This window comes from Petromyzon marinus, chromosome 24 (assembly GCF_048934315.1).
Source record: "Petromyzon marinus isolate PM22_M1 ecotype Great Lakes invasive population chromosome 24, UKy_Petmar_22M1.pri1.0, whole genome shotgun sequence".
Classification (NCBI taxonomy): Eukaryota; Metazoa; Chordata; class Hyperoartia; order Petromyzontiformes; family Petromyzontidae; genus Petromyzon; species Petromyzon marinus.
In genome coordinates this window covers 18455426-18477011 of record NC_133690.1, presented here as the reverse complement: position 1 = coordinate 18477011, position 21586 = coordinate 18455426, and the positions used below count along the sequence as shown (strand labels likewise).

Here is a 21586-nt window from a genome sequence, read left to right as displayed (position 1 = left end):
GTTGAAATTGTCTCTGTGCTTGTATATGTGGATAGCCTCATGAACGAATCTCTTATGGAAGCCAGATGGCTTACAAAGAACCTCTGTCTTGGAAAAGTCAATGGCATGTGAGCCTACTGAATTAGAACAATGATCTGCCACGGCCGAGGTGTTGGTCTTACCGTGTTTAAGGTCTGCTTTGTGTTCACGAATGCGGTCCGAGACATGGCGTTTGGTTTCTCCAATGTAACTACTACCACAGAGGCAACTTAGTTTGTAGACACCAGGGTATTGTATGTCCGGAATCACATCTTTTACAGACGGAACCAGATCACGGATTTTATGTAATGTGTTGAAACGGACCTGGATCTTGTGTTTATTCAAGATTTTGGAGATCTTTTTTGTGATCCCAGCAATGTAGGGTAAAGTGATGGTTTTGAAAGGCTCCTCAAGACAAAAGACCGGACCCACACACCAAAAAGTTAGACGTTAATAAAGTCGTAATTAATCGCAGTAACAGTCCTATTTCCGATGGTCTGAAATCCGTTTTAGCTAAAGGTCTAAACTTTGCAGTCACACCTAAACACATACCAGTTAATGATATAATTGCCCAAGTAGACGTTGCTCTCAGGGGCCTGGGTCACATCGCTGCAGACGTAGCAAGATCTGAAATCGCTGCAACCCTCAAAAACGCTAAGATGCCAGCTAGCAACCTCAGCAAAGATGAGCGTTTTGAATTATATAAATTAAAAAAGAGGAATGATATTGTAGTCCTCTCAGCTGACAAAGGCAATGCTACTGTCATCATGGATAAAATAGAATACAACAACAAAATTAAAGAATTACTCGACGATGGTAGTTATACAAAAATAAAAAGAGATCCCACCAACAGCCTCGTCACACAAACCAACAAAATAATTTCTGATTCAACCACATTAATTGATCAATCTAAACAGTTTTCGTTGAAACCTTCTGCTGCCAGGCCACCAAGATTATACGGTTTACCAAAAATACATAAAGTAGATACACCCCTTCGTCCCATAGTCTCTACTATCGGCTCCCCCACCTACAAACTAGCTCGTTTTTTGTCTGAAATCCTGCGTCCTTTCACTGGAAAGACCACCTCTGCGGTACAAAATTCTACTCACCTGGTATCGACAATCAAGGGTATTTCCCTGTCCCCAGACGACCTGCTTGTCAGTTTTGATGTAGTTTCCTTATTCACCAAGGTTCCTGTACCTGACACCATTGCAATCATTGAAGACTTGGTTCATCAAGGACTAAACAATGAGGTACCCCCCCTGGTGAGACACTGTTTAACCAATACATACTTCACTTGGAATGGAACTTTCTACAAACAAACTGAGGGCACCCCAATGGGCTCCCCCCTTTCTCCAGTTATAGCTAACATTTTCATGGAGAAATTTGAGACTGACGCCATCCAGACTGCCACTCTGCGCCCAACCTTATGTAAGAGGTACGTGGATGACACTTTTGTCATCTGGCCACATGGCCGGCCTGCTCTAGACCAATTCTTCGACCACATCAATTCCATACACCCAGCCATCAGATTTATCATGGAAGTCGAAATAGATGGCAAGATACCTTTTTTGGATGTCCTAATTAAAAAGAGACCTGATGGTTCAATGAGCCACTCTGTCTACAGGAAAGCTACCCATACGGATGCTTATCTGAAACCGGATTCCCACCACCATCCATCACAGAAGAATTATCTCATCAAGACTGTATCATAGAGCCCAATGCATATCCGACCAGGAACACATAAGCAGTGAACTCAAGCACGTACACCAAGCTCTTAGGGCTAATGGTTACTCCGACTATACAATCCGCAAAGCTATCACTCAAACCATGAAGAAGAACCCTCTTGAGGAGCCTTTCAAAACCATCACTTTACCCTACATTGCTGGGATCACAAAAAAGATCTCCAAAATCTTGAATAAACACAAGATCCAGGTCCGTTTCAACACATTACATAAAATCCGTGATCTGGTTCCGTCTGTAAAAGATGTGATTCCGGACATACAATACCCTGGTGTCTACAAACTAAGTTGCCTCTGTGGTAGTAGTTACATTGGAGAAACCAAACGCCATGTCTCGGACCGCATTCGTGAACACAAAGCAGACCTTAAACACGGTAGGACCAACACCTCGGCCGTGGCAGATCATTGTTCTAATTCAGTAGGCTCACATGCCATTGACTTTTCCAAGACAGAGGTTCTTTGTAAGCCATCTAGCTTCCATGAGAGATTCGTTCATGAGGCTATCCACATATACAAGCACAGAGACAATTTCAACCGAGAAGATGGATTCTATCTTAGCAATCATTGGAAAGATTTGATAAACCATTTCAGGTCTTAATTGATTGTTCACGCTTACAGTGGCTTTCAGACAGCATACATTATATATATAAAAAAATATTCGTCTCCCCCCTCCTCTTTTCAGAAAATAGATGGACTAGTCCTGGGCAAACTGCCAATCGCTGCGCGTGACGCCAACGTTTTTTTTTTATAAATAATTGCGCCGTTTTTAAAAATAAATTTATGCAAACCGACACACCTGAAGACGACCGTTTGAGTTATGGTCGAAACGTCGTGAGATTTTTTTTTATTGTTTTATATATATTTTATTATTTCTCTTCAACGTGACTTTACCGAAAAAAACTAAGAATATAATATACTGATGACGACATTCTGATACTAATGCTGACACTGACGCTGATGGTGATGTACACGAGGAGTGGGCATAGAAGTGCAGTGCGGAGGTGTGGGTGGTTGACGGGCTGGGAAGAGCAAGGCGGTGGGAGTTGATGGGGGAGAAACATTGATGGACGGAGATGAGGGATGGAGGTGGGTGGGGTGCGAGGGGGAAATTCGCCGTTATTTGAATGAATGTCGGGAATGAGTGGGGGTGTGGTGGCTTCATCTCTGTGCGGTCCGTACAATGGCATCATCATCATCATCACCTGCCCGGCAATCAGCATCAATCAACATTAACCATCATCGTCATCAACCACGATCAATACACTGCTGGATAGCGGCACTCCGCAAGCCATCGCAATATCTCACGAGAATACGTTCTGATTAAATGCTCAACACATTAGTTAATAACACTGTGGCCTCAAAATGAAAAGAACACATCAACACACGACGTAGATGCGATAGGCGACGCTCCGTGCAATGGCGCTGCGTCGTCGCAATTACAAAAAAAAACAATCAAACAGTCTTCAACGTGACTTTACCGAAAAAACTAAGAATATAATCAAACAGTCATCAAGTCCACCGAGCCAGCCACACGTGGGCCGGCTCACAGAGACCCCGCAACGCCCCATCCCTCCCTCGCCCTCACCCCCCACTTGCAAGCCCGGGCCTGCCCCTCGCCGCGCCTGCGGGGGTAGGCTGGGGTCGTCTCTCTGACTGTCGTGACGGCTTATTGGGGCTCGCGCCTTCAGTGATGTGACGAGCTGGGAGCGGGTTGGAGTAGCGGGGAGCGCGCCGCGCCACGAACCCCACGACACGAGTTCGATTCCCGCTCACGGCCAACACCGGTGACGATTGTCTGAACCGATCCTGGACCTCCCCTGGGTCGACTCAGCCTCATATGAGTACCTGTTGCGCTGTGTAAATATCGCCGCTCGGGTGCTACTCGCTAACAGCACTTGCCCCAACAGTCTGTTAACGCTACACGGGGGATCTTTGTCTTTGACATGCACTGCCCTTTGGGGTGTCACCTCGCACCTCATCACAGCATCGCGTCGCAGCAACGGACTGATGTCTGTGCCGTGTTTTGCTGTTTGTGTCTTTCGCTTTTGTGCCACGTCTCAATTTACTTTACTGCTCTGAGAGTTTCCATTTGCTTAATATTAGCTAGAAACATAGAATTGGACCCTGACACCTCTTTATCCCGACCGCCCCCTCCTCTTGGTGGCTGTGGGGACGGGCCAGAGCGGTGACCCACAGCCGCCTCTCACGGAGCGCTCTGCCCCGGCCCCCTGCTCTCTGCCCACCTCTCTCTCTCTCAATCTCTCTCCCCTCCAACGCGGGGCGCTGTTGACGTCAGCGCAGTTTGCCCGGGCGTGCCCCGGCACAGCACCGCCTGCGCCTCACGCTCTATCCACCGCTGGACTCAACAGCGTCAGCTTAAAGGCGCCACTTGGAACAACGCAGCGCGTCTGATGTTCCACGTACAGAATGCAATGGTTGGTGTTGTTTATGCCGTGCGGCTGATGGGATGCGTCAACAAAAATGATAGTGAAGGAGTGTTTTACACTTTCAGCCCGTCGGTAACACTGCGTTCATGTCTGGGAGTGCATCTGATTATACCATCATAATCATCAGCATTGATTCAGTACAGCATGCAAGCAAAGTGGAACTGGACGCGTTTCAACCTTCAGTGTCTCATCATCAGTCGTGTGGCTTGCTTGATGGACCAAACAATGTGTTTATATGCAGTGTGCAGTTCTGCACTTAGCATTATTAACCAATAAAGCTCCACGCCGCTTGAGGTTGTGTTCAACACAGCCAATAACATTTGTCAATCCAGCAGTATTTTGCCTGACAAGCATGGATCTGCTGATGAGACCCAGATCGTCGAATCCTATCCAGTTTCCTTGCTTAAATAGATGCCGCTGCTGGGTAATATGAAGATGTAAAGTTTACTTGCTACAAATGCGACCTTCTGGGTATCACCAGCAGAGTCGGGCTTGCTCAACAAACGCTGCTGCCAAATATCTCGAGGTCTGGAAAGCCGCGGGGCTGATGGATTGACGCGTGGAGAGAGGGGCTGTGGTTCTGGTTGTGTGTGTAGAGACAGGGGCTGTGGTTCTGGTTGTGTGTGGACACAGGGGCTGTGGTTCTGGTTGTGTGTGGACACAGGGGCTGTGGTTCTGGTTGTGTGTAGAGAGAGGGGCTGTGGTTCTGGTTGTGTGGAGAGAGGGGCTGTGGTTCTGGTTGTGTGTGGACACAGGGGCTGTGGTTCTGGTTGTGTGTAGAGACAGGGGCTGTGGTTCTGGTTGTGTGTGGACACAGGGGCTGTGGTTCTGGTTGTGTGTGGAGACAGGGGCTGTGGTTCTGGTTGTGTGTGGACACAGGGGCTGTGGTTCTGGTTGTGTGTAGAGACAGGGGCTGTGGTTCTGGTTGTGTGTGGAGACAGGGGCTGTGGTTCTGGTTGTGTGTGGAGAGAGGGGCTGTGGTTCTGGTTGTGTGTAGAGAGAGGGGCTGTGGTTCTGGTTGTGCGTGGAGAGAGGGGCTGTGGTTCTGGTTGTGTGTGGAGAGAGGGGCTGTGGTTCTGGTTGTGTGTGGAGAGAGGGGCTGTGGTTCTGGTTGTGTGTGGAGACAGGGGCTGTGGTTCTGGTTGTGTGTGGACACAGGGGCTGTGGTTCTGGTTGTGTGTAGAGACAGGGGCTGTGGTTCTGGTTGTGTGTGGACACAGGGGCTGTGGTTCTGGTTGTGTGTAGAGACAGGGGCTGTGGTTCTGGTTGTGTGTAGAGACAGGGGCTGTGGTTCTGGTTGTGTGTGGACACAGGGGCTGTGGTTCTGGTTGTGTGTGGACACAGGGGCTGTGGTTCTGGTTGTGTGTGGGGAGAGGGGCTGTGGTTCTGGTTGTGTGTAGAGACAGGGGCTGTGGTTCTGGTTGTATGTGTTGAGAGGGGCTGTGGTTCTGGTGGTGTGTAGAGAGAGGGGCTGTGGTTCTGGTTGTGTGTGGACACAGGGGCTGTGGTTCTGGTTGTGTGTGGACACAGGGGCTGTGGTTCTGGTTGTGTGTGGACACAGGGGCTGTGGTTCTGGTTCTGTGTGGAGAGAGGGGCTGTGGTTCTGGTTGTGTGTGGACACAGGGGCTGTGGTTCTGGTTGTGTGTGGACACAGGGGCTGTGGTTCTGGTTGTGTGTAGAGACAGGGGCTGTGGTTCTGGTTGTGTGTGGACACAGGGGCTGTGGTTCTGGTTGTGTGTAGAGACAGGGGCTGTGGTTCTGGTTGTGTGTGGACACAGGGGCTGTGGTTCTGGTTGTGTGTGGAGAGAGGGGCTGTGGTTCTGGTTGTGTGTGGAGAGAGGGGCTGTGGTTCTGGTCGTGTGTAGAGACAGGGGCTGTGGTTCTGGTTGTGTGTGGACACAGGGGCTGTGGTTCTGGTTGTGTGTGGACACAGGGGCTGTGGTTCTGGTTGTGTGTAGAGACAGGGGCTGTGGTTCTGGTTGTGTGTGGAGACAGGGGTTGTGGTTCTGGTTGTGTGTGGACAGGGGCTGTGGTTCTGGTTGTGTGTGGACACAGGCGCTGTGGTTCTGGTTGTGTGTGGACACAGGGGCTGTGGTTCTGGTTGTGTGTGGACACAGGGGCTGTGGTTGTGTGTGTGTGTATCGGTACGGCAGTGAGAGTGAAGAGCAATACCACTGATATACGGAAGTTATCTAAGTGGTTTACTCGGCAAAGGCATAAAGGCAGTGTCGACTGGTGGTAAAATTGTTACTGCCGACACCATCGCAAGGGTTAGAACAGAGGTCGTTAAAATAACAACTCGCACCATGTTGTCAATCCACTGCTGGATGAATATTTTTGACGCTGCCGTGTCAGTCACGGGGATTGTTTGACCATACTTCACCACGCTGTTCAATGCCAGTTACTTATATACATTTGCCTTGAAAATCCTACCGGTAGGGCAGAAAGCTTTTCCGATACCACTCGCCACTGACGTTAGCCGTGGTTCCGGGCCGAGGTCAGGCCGCCGGGTTCGGAGCGCAGTGGGCCCACTGCAGCACCACCGCTCCATCTCATAACGAAAAATCTCAATAAGGTGGCGTATTGACCCAGGCTGCTGCTACGTTGGGGTGTTTGGCCGTGAATTCCCGTGAAATGTCTGGCTTCGTGTGGGAGGAAACCAGAGCACCTCAGTGAAAACCCAGCACAGATGGATTGAGGAATCTACGGCGTCACTGCCGTCTGCTGGTCACCTCGCAGCCTGAGGCGACTACCCCTGCTGTTTCCCGGCAGTCTCCCATCCAAGTGCTCACCAGGCTCAAGCCGTGCTTAGCTCCCGAGACACAAGCGAAATGGGGCGCATTCTGGGTGATTTAGGCGCATTCTGGGTAATTTAGGCGCATTCTGGGTGATTTAGGCACATTCTGGGTGATTTAGGCGCATTCTGGGTAATTTAGGCGCATTCTGGGTGATTTAGGCGCATTCTGGGTGATTTAGGCGCATTCTGGGTAATTTAGGCGCATTCTGGGTGATTTAGGCGCATTCTGGGTGATTTAGGCGCATTCTGGGTGATTTAGGCGCATTCTGGGTGATTTAGGCGCATTCTGGGTGATTTAGGCGCATTCTGGATGATTTAGGCGCATTCTGGGTGATTTAGACGCATTCTGGGTGATTTAGACGCATTCTGGGTGATTTAGACGCATTCTGGGTGATTTAGACGCATTCTGGGTGATTTAGACGCATTCTGGGTGATTTAGACGCATTCTGGGTGATTTAGACGCATTCTGGGTGATTTAGGCGCATTCTGGGAGATTTGGTCGCATGAAACTGCACGTACTCGACTAATTGGAACACTGACAAGTCGTCTGGAATGTTTGGGCAATTACTGTTGGGACAAAGAAAATTTTAAACAAAAAGATGAAAAGTTGTGACAACAAGCACGAGAGAGAGGCGCCTCCCTGCAACGAAGCCGAGAGGCAGGAGGAGGGCCACGTGGACGAGAGCACGCACGCTGGGGACGTCACAGTGACCGTGAAGACACATCGAGTGGGGCTCGAGTGGGCCCACGTGGCGGAGAGACGAGGCGGCGGTCGAGACTCGCGACGGAGCGGCAGCCCAAGCAGCAGCAGCAACAACAACAACAGAAGCACGCCCGAGAGGTCGACTACCGCGGAGATGGAGCGACGATTTTGGCTCGTGCGCAGGTGGTGGTGGGCGGATTGATCGTGAGAGGAGGCCTTCATCCAGCAGTGGATTGGTCATGGCTGATGATGGACATTTTAAAACGCACGTTTACTGAATTGGGAAAGAGACCGTAAGTGTCTGACTTAATAGGTGCTCGCTAACAGCACTTTCCCTAACCGTCTGTTAAAGGCTATAGGAGGAATCTTTGTGTCTGTACGTGTGGGTCTGCATGTGTAGCGATGGCAATGTATGGGCATGTCTCCTCTGTGTGCATGTGCGCGTGTGTCCGTGCGTGTGTTAAGACTCTACACAACGCCTTGTGTCGCCCCGTGCTCCACACTTGGCAACACAATGGCTTGCGGCGGCCGTCATCGGAACGGGACGTGCGCCGCGGAGATGGAGCGACGGAATCATCCGGCGTGAAGACTGTGTGACACTGTGTGACACTGATCCGCCGTCTGTGAAAAAAAAACCAGCGTTACAGCTCATCGGCTTGCCGAGGTCTCAATGGAGACCGCGACTCCACAGATGTTGATTCGCCAACCGTCGCCATCCGCTCGTCAAGTCCCCCACATTCACGAGCTGCCAACGGGCGCAGCATTCCTGCAGCGAGCTTCAAACGGCGAGGGGTGTGTGTGGGGGCCCAAGTTAAAACTGCGAAGTCTCCCGCCGCCCTCCTCCCCACCCCGAGCGGCACCCATCAGGGGTCCTCAGTGTCGTGGAGTGGCTCCTTGGCGAGGTCGGGAGGCCTCTCCACGGTGGGGATGAAACGGCCGTGCTCGAGACGAGTTCTCACCTGTGCGCGCGTGGTCACACGGGAAGGGCCGCGTAGCTCGCAAGGTCACCGATTGATTTTTACTCCTTCAGAGCACGACATCGCACGTGGTGTCGTCGTTGTTGTTGTTGACGAACGTGCTGAGCTGTGTTGTTGTGTGTTGACTGTGTTGTTGCCTGTGTTGTTGTGTTTGTGCACCGCCACGGGCAACGCAGTCGGCAGCAGCAGTAGCGTCACCATGTGGAAAACTAAAAAGTTATACACATTCCCTGGTTTCAGTAGCATCGCTTTAAAAGAAGAAAACAATGGGCCGGTTTCGACATTCAGTGTCTCATCAGCAGCTGATTGTCACATGTTTATATCAAGGACCCTGTCTGTTCTTCACGAGTCCCAACTGAGCGCTGCCATTAAAGGGTAACGCTGGCGGATGAGCGCCCCTTAGTGGCTGCCGTGGGCATCAACTCTTTAAACGATCATGAAAAACCAGGTCAGGCGGCAACCCGATCGGCCACCCACATCCCCATTCATCCACTCTCTCATCCATCTACCCACGCACTCACCCACCCAAATCGCGTACCCACTCATTCACCCACCCACACTCATCTACCAAACCACTCACCCACCCATCACAAACAAAGATCCCCCAGTATAGCCTTAACATACTGTAGGAGCAAGTGCTGTTAGCGAGCACCTATAAAGGCTGGCACGGCACACGAGGGGGTGGGTGGCCATCACCACGACCGGTCGCCTTTGTCTCCCTAGGTATTCATTTGAAGCTGAGTCGACCTAGGGGAGGTCCAGGACCGGTTCAGATAATCGTCACTGGTGTTGGGCGTGAGCGGGAATCGAACCCTGGTCGCCAGGTTCGTAGCGCAGCGCGCTAACCGCTACACTACCGCTCCCCACAACACACTCACCCACCTACCCACTCACTCACTTATCCAGCCACTTACCCACCTACCCGCGCACTCACCACTCACCGACACACCTACCGACTAACTTATCCACCCACTTTCCACCCAGCAGATGGCGCTGCAAGCAAGGTCACGAGACGGGTGACGAAACTCGGGATCTCGCGGGCCGCTCCCGCAGCACGAGGACACAGGCGATGTGGTTGTGGGCGAGGCGTCTGTGCTGTGGTGAATGCAGGTAATGTTGTATTTGACGCACGCCCTTGTGTGTGTGTTTGTACACCAGTGCAATCTTCGTCATAGATCCGCGTTCATTATTTCTGTAGCTTGATTTTGTAAAGAAAATTTGCCCGAGCCAACTTTCGTTTCCAGTAAATGATGTTCGTGTGTGTGCATTGTTTTCAATTTCTGCTGTAACGCGCACACTCACACATTCTGCTGTAACACGCGCACACTCACACATTCTGCTGTAACGTGCACACTCACACATTCTGCTGTAACGTGCACACTCACACATTCTGCTGTAACGTGCACACTCACACATTCTGCTGTAACGTGCACACTCACACATTCTGCTGTAACGTGCACACTCACACATTCTGCTGTAACGCGCACACTCACACATTCTGCTGTAACGTGCACACTCACACATTCTGCTGTAACACGCGCACACTCACACATTCTGCTGTAACGTGCACACTCACACATTCTGCTGTAACGCGCACACTCACACATTCTGCTGTAACGCGCACACTCACACATTCTGCTGTAACACGCACACTCACACATTCTGCTGTAACGTGCACACTCACACATTCTGCTGTAACACGCACACTCACACATTCTGCTGTAACGCGCACACTCACACATTCTGCTGTAACACGCACACTCACACATTCTGCTGTAACGTGCACACTCACACATTCTGCTGTAACGCGCACACTCACACATTCTGCTGTAACGCGCACACTCACACATTCTGCTGTAACACGCACACTCACACATTCTGCTGTAACGTGCACACTCACACATTCTGCTGTAACACGCACACTCACACATTCTGCTGTAACGCGCACACTCACACATTCTGCTGTAACACGCACACTCACACATTCTGCTGTAACGTGCACACTCACACATTCTGCTGTAACGCGCACACTCACACATTCTGCTGTAACGCGCACACTCACACATTCTGCTGTAACACGCACACTCACACATTCTGCTGTAACGTGCACACTCACACATTCTGCTGTAACACGCACACTCACACATTCTGCTGTAACACGCGCACACTCACACATTCTGCTGTAACGCGCACACTCACACATTCTGCTGTAACGCGCACACTCACACATTCTGCTGTAACGCGGTTGCTCTTGCTCCGATTGCTCTTTGGTTGTTTGCTGTTTTTCGCACTGCTCTCCGATTGCTCCTCGACCTGCCTCTGCTCCCATGTCGACTTGCACCACTGCGATGCCAGTCTACGTGCTGGCTGCGTGATGTTTGAAATTCGTGGTTCTCCCCCCCACGGCTCCTCCTCCGTCCCGGCGAAGGGGTCACACTTCTCATTTGCAGATTTGGTGCGGCGGTCGTCGTTTGTCAACCCCAAAGCGACGGACGGCCCCCGGCAACTCCCACCGGCGCTCGCACACACGCACACTCACACACGCACACTCACACGCACTCACTCATACATACACTAACACGCTCGCACATTCACACACGCACACTCACTCACACATATACTAACACGCTCGCACACACGCACACTCACACACATTCACACGCACACACACATTCACATGCACACACACTCACTCACACACACGTACACACACACATGTACACACACACTCACACACACGTACACACTCACACACACGTACACACTCACACACTCGCACACTCGCATGCACGAAATGACGCGCCGAGCGGAACGATGTTATTTTTTATTTAAATAAACTTTTGGATGAATTCAACAGCGCTTCGTATCAAAAAGTTTTCCTGTGGCGAGCGAACCGCGGACGACAGCCGCCTGGGGGGAGGGGGGTGGCAGCGTCGTCGTCCCCTTAGCGGGAGAGTTGTGCAAAGTGACACGAGTCAAAAAATACTGAGAACAGGGAGGGGGGTTTAGGGGGCTCAGGGGGCTCAGGGGCGACACCGGGCGCAGGGAAAAGTGCCACGGGGTTCATTCATCCTGAGCGACCTGTGGAGGAGGTGGGGGGGGGGCGGAGTCGGGACGGCCCCGAGGTCGGAGGTCACATCCAGGTCGGAGGTCACATCCAGGTCAGAGGTCAGCGGGGCAGCAGCTTGAGGGGGAAGTTGACGATGTTTCCTGGCGAGGAGAGGGAGGGAGGAAGGTTCACAGCGGCCGTTCACAACTCTGGCTTCAAGCACGTGGGACATTTATTCGATTCAAGGAATACGTTCGGGAAATTGATGGTCAAGTCAAAGTGCTTTCCTGCTCACGTGACGCACTCAGGCATTGGTGCGTCTGAGCCGGTGGTGGAATTCCACATTCTTATGGCGAGGACGACCGCGGAAAGATAATGGGCAAAACCTGGAGTTGAACTCGCGACCTTCCAATCGTGACACCGTGAAGGACAATCGCGACTAAGGGAAGTCATTAATTGCGCAGTGGATGGCCACAGCTGCTGCTGCTGACGACGATGACGCTGCCGATGGTGATGATAATGAGGTTGATGATAATTATGGTAATGATGGTGACGATGATAAGAGTGATGGTGATGATGATAATGGTGATGGCGACAATAATCACGCCGATAATGGTAACGATGACGCTTATTATGATGATGCTGCTGATTGTGATGGTTTCGATGGTGATGGTGACGGTGACTGTGACTGTGACAGTGATGGCGACGATGGTGACGATGGTGACGATGATGACGGTGATGGTGACGATGATGACGGTGATGGTGACGGCGATGATGACGGTGATGGTGACGGCGATGGTGACGATGTTGCGCTGCTTGGCGTTCTCACCGAGACTACGCAGAAACTTGTTGACGCCGCTCTCGGCCTCAGCGTCGGCCGCCACCTCCTCCAGGAAGGGAATGACGCGCGCGTCAAACAAGTCTGGGGATGCACAAAGACAAAGATCCCCCATATAGCCTTCACAGACTGTAGGGGCAAGTGCTGTTAGCGAGCACCTGTGAAGGCCGGCACGGCACACGAGGGGGTGGGTGGCCAGCACCACGCCCGGCCGACTTTGTCTCCCCAGTGGCGATGTTTACACACCGCACCAGGTACTCATTTGAGGCTGAGTCAACCTAGGGGAGGCCCAGGACCGGTTCAGACAATCGTCACCGGTGTTGGCCGTGAGCGGGAAACGAACTCGGGGTCGCTAGGTTAGTAGCGCAGCGCGCTAACCGCTGCGCCACCGCTCTTCCCACTCGCACACACATTCACGCACACATACACACACGTAACACCACGTACACACACACTCCCCACCACTCCCCCGCGGCGCGCTCACCCCGGGCCCCGCGCTGGCGCTGTGCTCGCTCCTGCACGAAGCAGGAGAACATCTGTGTGTGTGTGAAGAGCTCCAGGAAGCGGCGGTGCGTCTTGGAGGCGGCCGCTCGGACGAAGTCCTCCCGGCGGAACGAGGAGAACGGCGACGTCGACGAGGTGGGGGTGACGACCGACGGAGGAGCCATGAAGAGGGGCAAGTGGCCCACGGCCTCCACGAAGAAGCGGATGAACACCTCGGAGACGAGCGAGTTCTGGGACACGTCTGCCACGCGCACGCAGACACGGACAAGGGTCCCCCCCCCCGTGCAGGCCCGCACAGGTTACTGGGGCAAGTGATCTTAGTGAGCACGTGCGAACGTCGGCACGGCACACGAGTGGGCGAGTGGCCAGCACCACGCTCGGCTGCCTTTGTCTTCCCAGCCGTGATGTTCACACTCACTCGAGGCCGAGTCCATCTCGGGGAGGCCTCGGACGACCGTCACCGGTGTTGGCCGTGAGCGGGAATCAGACTCGGGTCGCCGCTCCACTACCGCTACCCACGCCACCTGACCCGCTCACCCCCTGACCCGCTCACCCCCTGACCCGCTCACCCCCTGACCCGCTCACCCCCCTGCACACTCGAGTCGCCCCCTGTCTGCGTGCACTCTGTGGAGAAGACGCAGCCGCCCAAAGCGACCGGCGGAAGAGGAGGTTGAGGAGGGGGGGGGAGCGGTAGCAGGAGGGGGGAGGAGCGGTAGCAGGAGGGGGGAGGGCGGCGGGGGAGGTTCGTACCGGGGCCTCCCAGCTCGAGCCGTGCCTCGAGCGCGGCCTGCAGCGCGGCCTGCAGCTTGGGCGGGAGGATGGCGTCCTCGTCGTCCACCTGGCACACACGGAGGACGCGTCACCGGGCCGGCCGCGCGCTGCCGGCCTGGCCGGGGCCGTACGGCCTGCGGGGGCCGCCCCCGCCCCGAGTCTCGAGCCCGAGGCCCCTCGCGTTGCCACCCCCCTTGGCCTCGTTCGCTCGGCTGGAGCGGCCGGAGACGGAGTCCGAGACTCCCGACCATCGACGGCGGCGGCGTGAAGGGCGCTGTTCCACCCCCCCCCCCCCTTATATTATCAGCTCAGCCAGTCGGTGAAGTCACTCCATCTAGCCAAGGGAGTGGACCTCCTCCGTCTACCCCGCGGTTTCATTCAGACGCCTCGTCTCGTCACGGTCACGCACGCACTTCAGTGTCTGGTGGTGACTGTGGTGATGGCGGCGGTGATGGTGGTGATGGTGGTGGTGGTGATGGTGGTGGTGGTGATGGTGGTGATGGTCGTAGGTTCAGCACTGCAAAGCGTAAAACAACTACGCAGACAGAAAGCATAAAGGCACACTCACACACTCACACACTCACAGACACATGCATGCACTCACACACACTGACTCACACTCACACGCACTAACACAACAACAACCGCCATTCGCCACTAAGTTGCGGTGACGTCACCACGACGCTTGTGCCAGGCCATGTGCACCTTGAGGCCACGTGAAGTGTCGAACGCCCGCTGGCAGGAGGTCACGGGGCAGACCCAGGTGCCACGGGTCGACTGACTGAGATGACTGGCTGGTGCACCACCTGTGCCCCCTATTGTGCTAACCTGCTGTGCTTTAGCCACCCCGCGCTCCGCTCGTTGTTGTGAGCGTCGCTCCTCCGCCCTCCGTTGTTGTTGGAGGGCGACTGCCTCCAACTGCCTAGTAGCGTCCTTCACAAGCCTCCTCCACAGAGGCCGATCTTGACACCGCTGGTACCAGCCATCGGCAAGTCCACTCAGCTCCACGTCCTCCTGTACCACTCCATCTATTCTCTAGCCCGTGCCGCGCCCATTTAGCCCCCTCGATCCGGCCGAACAAAAGCTGTTTTGGCATGCGGTGGCTGGGCATGCGGGCTACATGACACAGCCAACGCAGCCTTGCCTGCCGGAGGAGCTCACCGATGGAACCTTGCCCAGATCTTTCAAGGATTTGTGAGCTCCTCACACAATCCAGCCTGGTTAAACCCAGGATGGATCGTAGGCAGGCTAGCCTAAATGTTTCTAACCGGCGAAGATGTTCCATTAGAGGGGTCCACGTTTCGCAAGCGTAGAGAAGGGAGGGAATGACCGTGGCCAAGAAGACCCAAAACTTAGTGCGGAGCGACAGACCAGGTAGCTTCCACAGCGTTACAACAAAAGAAAATATATTGCCGCTCGACTGATTCGGAGTGAGACCTCTGCTGTTAAACTGGAGCCGGTCATAAGCACACTGCCCAGGTATGGGAAACTCTCCACTCTCTCCACAACTGCCCCATCATCGATTGGGAGTTGTGGGGGTGGAGTGTCCGATGGTACAAAAATACCCAGGCAGGTGCTTAGTTTTGTTGGGGCTGATGGTAAGGCCCCATCTCTTAGTGGCACGCTCCAGTTTCAGCAGCAGCGTCTCCAACTCCTCCTCTGAATGAGCAGCTATTACCAAATCATCGGCATACATAACATGGTTGAGCAATAGGGAGCCATCCCTTGACCGCACCCGGGCATCGATCAGCCTCCCATTATATCTGTACCAAATGGAGATTCCCCCGGTACAGCTATTGAAGGCTTCACGAACTACGTGGTCAAAATCGATGTTAAATAATGTGGGAGCCAGAGGACATCCCTGTCGCACCCCAAGGTGTACAGGGAATGGCTCTGACTCCCGGCCACATAGTTTTACCCGGGCCCGCTCACCATCATGAAGGTCCTTAATGATCGTGAACAGAGGGTCAGGTACTCCAAAAGCACGAAGAACAACCCAGAGCCCAGGCCTATTGATGGTATCATAGGCCTTGACCAGGTCAATAAAGCAGAGATGTAGGTCTTGCTGGAATTCCCTACACCTCTGCTGTAGCAGACGGACAGAAAATATGGCATCTGTGCAGGACCGCCCTTTCCTGAAACCGCATTGGGGCTCCGCAAGCCTCTCCTCAGCGTGTCTGGCAAGGCGATGTTGAATAATCCTTGCTAGGACCTTTCCCGGCCTCACACTAAGGAGTGAGATGCCCCTGTAGTTGTTACAGTCTGTGCGGTCCCCTTTCTTAAAGAGGGGGACCACCAGTGCATCCTTCCAATCCTGCGGAACCCGTCCAGTGGTCCAGACTGTTATGATGTCATATAGGGCAGTCTGTGCACAAACGCCACCCTCCCTCAGCATTTCGCTTGGGAGATCATCTCTGCCCGCTGCCTTTCCTGGTCTCAGACTCTGGATCGCCTTCAGTACTTCCTCAACAGATGGCACCTCAGCCAGCCACTCACAGGGGGTGACGCACTCACACACACACTCGCACACGCACGCACTAACACGCACACTAAGACACACACACGCACGCACTCACACACTCGCACACACATGCACTAACACGCACACTAAGACACACACTCACACATGCACGCACTCACCTGCCGGATGAACTGGTTCGATCCCAGGTCCACGACCAACACCTGAAGTCGAGAGAATCGCGGCGTTACGCACGGAGGGGAGGCCCAGGACCGGTTCAGATAACCGCCGCTGGCCGTAAGCGGGAATCAAACTCGGGTCGCCGGGTTCGCCGCGCGGCGCACTAACTACCGCACCACCGCTTCCCACGCAAAGACAAAGATCCCCCGTGTAGCCTTAACAGACCGTTGGGGCAAGTGCTGTTAGCGAGCACCTATGAAGGCCGGGACGGTACACGAGGGGGTGGGTGGCCAGCACCACGCCCGGCCGCCTTTGTCTCCCCAGTGGCGATGTTCACTACACACCGCACCAGGCACTCATTTGAGGCCGAGTCGACCTAGGGGAGGAGGCCCAGGACCGGTTCAGACAATCGTCGGCGGTGTTGGCCGCGAGCGGGGATCGATCTCGGCTCGCCGGGTTCCGTCGCGACGCAGCGCGCCACCCGCCAACACCGGCACGCGTGCACGCACCTCCTCCATGGGCAGCTCGTGGGTGCGGGGCAGCGTGCTGGAGAGCAGCCCCACCACGAAGGGCGTGGGCGAGCACACGATGTCCACCATGGGGGCGGGCAGCACCGGCACGTAGGTGTGCTGCCACGCAAACGGGTAGAGCAGCGCGAGCGCCGCGTGGCAGCACTTGGACAGCACGCTGTGGGGCGGGGGCACCGCCGGCACCAGCGGCATCAGGCAGCAATGCGAGCAGCCGGAGCGGCAGGAATAGGAGCAGCGGCAGTAGGAGCAGCCGATATTAATAGGAGCAGTCGTAGCAGCAGCAGCCAATATTAATAAGAACAGGAGTAGCAGCAGCAGCATGAATAGAAGTAGCAGCAGCAGCAGCAGTAACGGTAGTAAGAGTAGCAGCAGCAGTAGTCGCAGGAAGTAATAGGAGCAGTAATAGCAGCAGCGGTAGCAGTAATAAACGAGCAGAAGCAGCAGTAGCAGTTGCAGCAGTAGCATTGGCAGTGATAAAATCAGGAGTAGTGAAAACAACAGCAAACACGGGCACAACCAACGTTACCACCACCACCATCATCAACGATACAACACTCACGTTGCCACACTCAGCCAGGCAGTGGTGGCGACGCTCCCCGTGGCCTGCACCCCAGCACGGGGTGTGGAAGCAGCAGCGAGGGGCACCGAGGAGACGCCCCAACCCCGGCTCGCCAGGAGCAGGCGGCACAGCAAAGTGGCCTAATCCCCATCTCTACGGGGATAGAGGGTTGCCCCCTCGCGCGCGTGGATTTTCTTCGGTTTCCTCCCGCATAATGAACACTCATCTATTGGCCGTTCGTAACAGATAGAGGGGGCAGCTGCTGCCCCCTCCTCGCTCGTCTGCGGTTCCTCCCCCTGGCGCCTCCGCGTCGTCCTCCGGGTCTCTCAAAGAGCGAGCGGCGGACACTGCCAGGCGACGGCGTAGCCAAATGAGTCGAAATTATAATAATAGTTTACATCTGTAAAGTTGCGCGTTTCATCCGTAGATTTACCGGGGCGGCCAGGCAAATCCGAACCACAAAGCTTCAGAGCGCCGTACCAAAAAATTATTACGACGTCATAAAAATCATAAAAAAAAAACAAAACAACGATAAAACATTTAAAGAAATGTTAACAATTTAAAAAAATAAAAGAATGGAAATAAAATCACTACTTAAACTAACAACGACGACGCCCGGCCCCCTGTCCGGGTTGATCCCGCGTCACCTGAGCCTGTCGGCCGTGAAGATGACGCGCCTCTCCAGCAGCAGTGCTGCGAAGGTGCGCACGAGCGTGCGTGGGCCCAGGCAGCCCAGCAGGCACGCCGCATCCACGTGCTCCAGGCGCGAGTCGGCCGGCCGCCGCAGGGTCAGCCGGCGGCGCCCGACGCCCGGCAGGAAGGTGCTGAGCACCAGCGCAGCGCCCGGCGCCGGGGGCGCTCGCCGGTGCTCCCACAGGCTCGTGAGGAACGGCGAGAGCAGCGCCGGCGACACGGCCCTCCGGCGCTCCACCTCGTCCAGGATCTGCGCGGCGACGGTGACGGTGACGATAATGACGATGATAATGACGACGACGATCGTGACGATGATGGCGATGATGACGACGGCGATCGTGACGATGATGGCAATGACGACGAGGGTGATCGTGACGATGATGGCGATGATGACGACGGCGATCGTGACGATGATGACGGTTTTCATCGTGGTTAATGAATGTGTTGTGTCTGTATTGTATCGTTATTGTGCTTGCGCGTGTTTACCCAGGAAAGCTTCACCGAGTCACGTGACTCATTTTCAGGAGGGTCCCGCCAGATTATCGCAGCAGGGGTTGGGGGGGGGGGGCAATGATTGCAGTTCCTGTGTGTGTGCAAGTGTGCAAGAGGGTACTTGGCCTGCTCTTCCACGCTCGCCAGACGTCTTGGGAGAGATGGGAGTGCCCACACTTTACCCCACCACGCGCGACCAGCTGATCGACTAACTGTGATTGTGCCCATTCACACGGCTGGGTGGACAGGGGCGAGGGTGGGGGGGGGGGGGGTGAGGGAGGGGGTCCCTGGGTAGTGCACACGTGGCGTTCGTGGACGGGCGCGTGGCCGGGGCCGAGGCTACCTGGGAGAAGAGAGCGAAGCAGCCGAGGTGAGAGACGATGCAGTAGACCTCCCGCACCGGGGGACCCGCGCCCCCCACCTAAAAAACGCGGGGGAAGGGGGGGGGGGCACGTCAATCAATCGGCAAGCGAGACGTCCCACTGTCAGCTTCTCACATCTACCGCACTGACCGCAACTACCGCAACGGCATCAACCACAACAGCCGCGTCAATCACAAGAACCGCGGCTTACTTCAATAGCTTTAACAATTTCAACGAACGCCGCGGCAGCCACTTGGACCGCCAGCACCACGGACGCCGAGGGATTGAGCGACGGGGCGGCCCGAGGCCTCAGTGACGTGTCCTCGGAGGTAGTTCTCTGTCATCCCCTTCAGGGGGCCGTACTCCGACACGGGGTGGTGCACCGCTCGCTCCAATGGGAATCAGGTTTGGTTTACAAATCAAAACAGGATGAGAATAAAAACCGAGCGACGAGTCTGTGGCCGTGTCCCTGCGGATAGCAGCAATAACCTATGGCCCCCTTTGAACCCCGATGGGGGAGCGGTGGGGTGGGGGATCAGGATTCCACTCACATGTGTACACACAAAGACAAAGAACCACTGTATAGCCTTAACAGACTGTTGTGGCAAGTGCTGTAAGCGAACACCAATGAAGGCCGGAACGGCACACGAGGGGGTGGGTGGCCAGCACCACGCCCCACCGGCCGCCTTTGTCTTCCCAGTGGCGATGTTTACTACACACCGCACCAGGTACTCATTTGGATGCTGAGTCGACCTCGGGGAGCCCCAGGACCGGTTCAGACAATTGTCACTGGTGTTGGCTGTGAGCGGGAATCGAACTGGGGTCGCCGGGTTCGTCGCGAGCGCGCCGTACACGGTCACGCGACGCCACTTTCGATGACCCAGCAGCACGTGTGTGGGACCGAGCCTGACACTGCCGATGAGACCCAGAAGGTCGAGGCCGGCCCACAGTTTGCGTGCTTCAACGAATGCCGACGGACACTGCGGGTCTGGGGAGTCCAGACGCTGACGGACTAAGCCACGCTCGCGTTCCTCTGCGGAGACGCAGGAGGGAGTTCTGTTTGCGCTGTACGTGTGGCTGCTGCCTTCATGCAACGCGTGCGAGCGCATGGGTAATAATCCATGGCCCCCCTCTGAACCCCCATGGGGTAGGGGGAGAGAAGGCAGGGGTGGGATTGCCACATTCCACTGCCACGTGTGTGAGCCTGGCGCTCGCACGCTACATCAACAACGTCGCACCACGATACCACGCCATCATCGCGCCACATCGAGCCCTCTCCTGTCTCATCACTCATCACACGGAGACTCGCACACTCGCACACGGAGACGCACACACTCACACACTCGCACACAGAGACGCACACACTCACACACTCACACACGGGGACCCACACACTCGCACACTCATACACGGAGACCCACACACTCGCACACTCACACACGGAGGCCCACACACTCGCACACGGAGACCCACACACTCGCACACGGGGACCCACACACTCGCACACGGAGACCCACACACTCACACACTCGCACACGGAGACTCACACACTCACACACTCACACACGGAGACTCACACACTCGCACACGGGGACTCACACACTCACACACGGAGACTCACACACTCACACACGGAGACTCACACACTCACACGGAGACCCACACACACGGAGACTCACACACTCGCTGGACTCGTGGAGACCATTCCAACACCTGCCTCTGCAATTCCGCCTGCTCCCCCATCCTGCACACACGTGTCTCATGGGACCTCATGAACCCATCCGTGCGAACCTCTCGGCATTATCCCGCCCGTCTACGTCGTGGGTTTCCTCCCGACGCGAAGCCAAAATATCCCGCAAGTCAGAAAGTCCGTGAGGAGCAGGCCGGGTGGCGGTGGCGCAGAGGTCGGAGCCGGAGCCCCCGAGAGGCCGAATTCCGCTCCGGGTTTTGGCCGCTGCCGGTGAGGGAACGTGGATTCTGGAGCGGAGCGCGTCGAGAGCGGACGATCCCTCGCGGGCGCGTCGCTCCGGCGGTAGTCTTGACCACCGGCCGTCGTCCCTTCGAGCCAAAGGCCCCCCCCCAAACCCTAAGGCACCCCCTAAACCTTAAGGCCCCCCCCCCAACACAATGTCCGCCCACCCCTCACCACCCCCCACCACCGCCCTCCCACTCACCAGCACTCGCCGGCAGTAGCCAAATCGTCGCGTTCCGTTTTCGCTCGTGAGCACGAAGGAGAAAGTCTCGCTGCTCACGCACAGGACAAAGGACAAAAGACAAAGATGCCCCGTGTAGCCTTAACAGACTGTTGGGGCAAGTGCTGCGAGCGAGTAGCAGCGCCTACGAAGGCCGGTGCGGCACACGAGGGGGGGTGGGTGGCCAGCACCACGCCCGGCCGGCTGCATTCGTCTACCCAGTGGCGATGTTTACTCCACCATTTGACGGGAGGCCCAGGATCGGTTCAGATAA

The 21586-nt window shown here is 55.2% G+C and overlaps 1 protein-coding gene and 1 long non-coding RNA gene across 3 annotated transcripts in view; one reads left to right on the top strand and one right to left on the bottom strand.

Moving 5' to 3' along the window:
• Positions 1 to 3212: 3212 nt before the first annotated feature.
• LOC116945654 (uncharacterized) lies at positions 3213 to 11538 on the top strand. 2 transcript variants are annotated; one of them, XR_012945244.1, is made up of 4 exons: positions 3213 to 4195; positions 9408 to 9508; positions 9672 to 9794; positions 11113 to 11538. It is a non-coding gene; the product is annotated as an uncharacterized LOC116945654 (long non-coding RNA). The 2 variants fall into 2 exon arrangements; XR_012945245.1 differs by having other exon boundaries at positions 8173 to 9508.
• The window catches only part of LOC116945653 (DENN domain-containing protein 2A-like), a 29025-nt gene continuing 18934 nt past the window's right edge, over positions 11496 to 21586 (bottom strand). Inside the window, exons 10-18 of the mRNA XM_032960178.2 lie at positions 21295 to 21364; positions 19102 to 19179; positions 18221 to 18516; positions 16994 to 17171; positions 16487 to 16528; positions 13826 to 13913; positions 13056 to 13316; positions 12563 to 12655; positions 11496 to 11894 (exon numbers count right to left, since the gene is read on the bottom strand). Coding sequence (XP_032816069.2) covers positions 11854 to 11894; positions 12563 to 12655; positions 13056 to 13316; positions 13826 to 13913; positions 16487 to 16528; positions 16994 to 17171; positions 18221 to 18516; positions 19102 to 19179; positions 21295 to 21364 — 1147 coding nt within the window. The 3' untranslated portion in view covers positions 11496 to 11853. The remainder of the gene's footprint in view (positions 11895 to 12562; positions 12656 to 13055; positions 13317 to 13825; positions 13914 to 16486; positions 16529 to 16993; positions 17172 to 18220; positions 18517 to 19101; positions 19180 to 21294; positions 21365 to 21586) is intronic.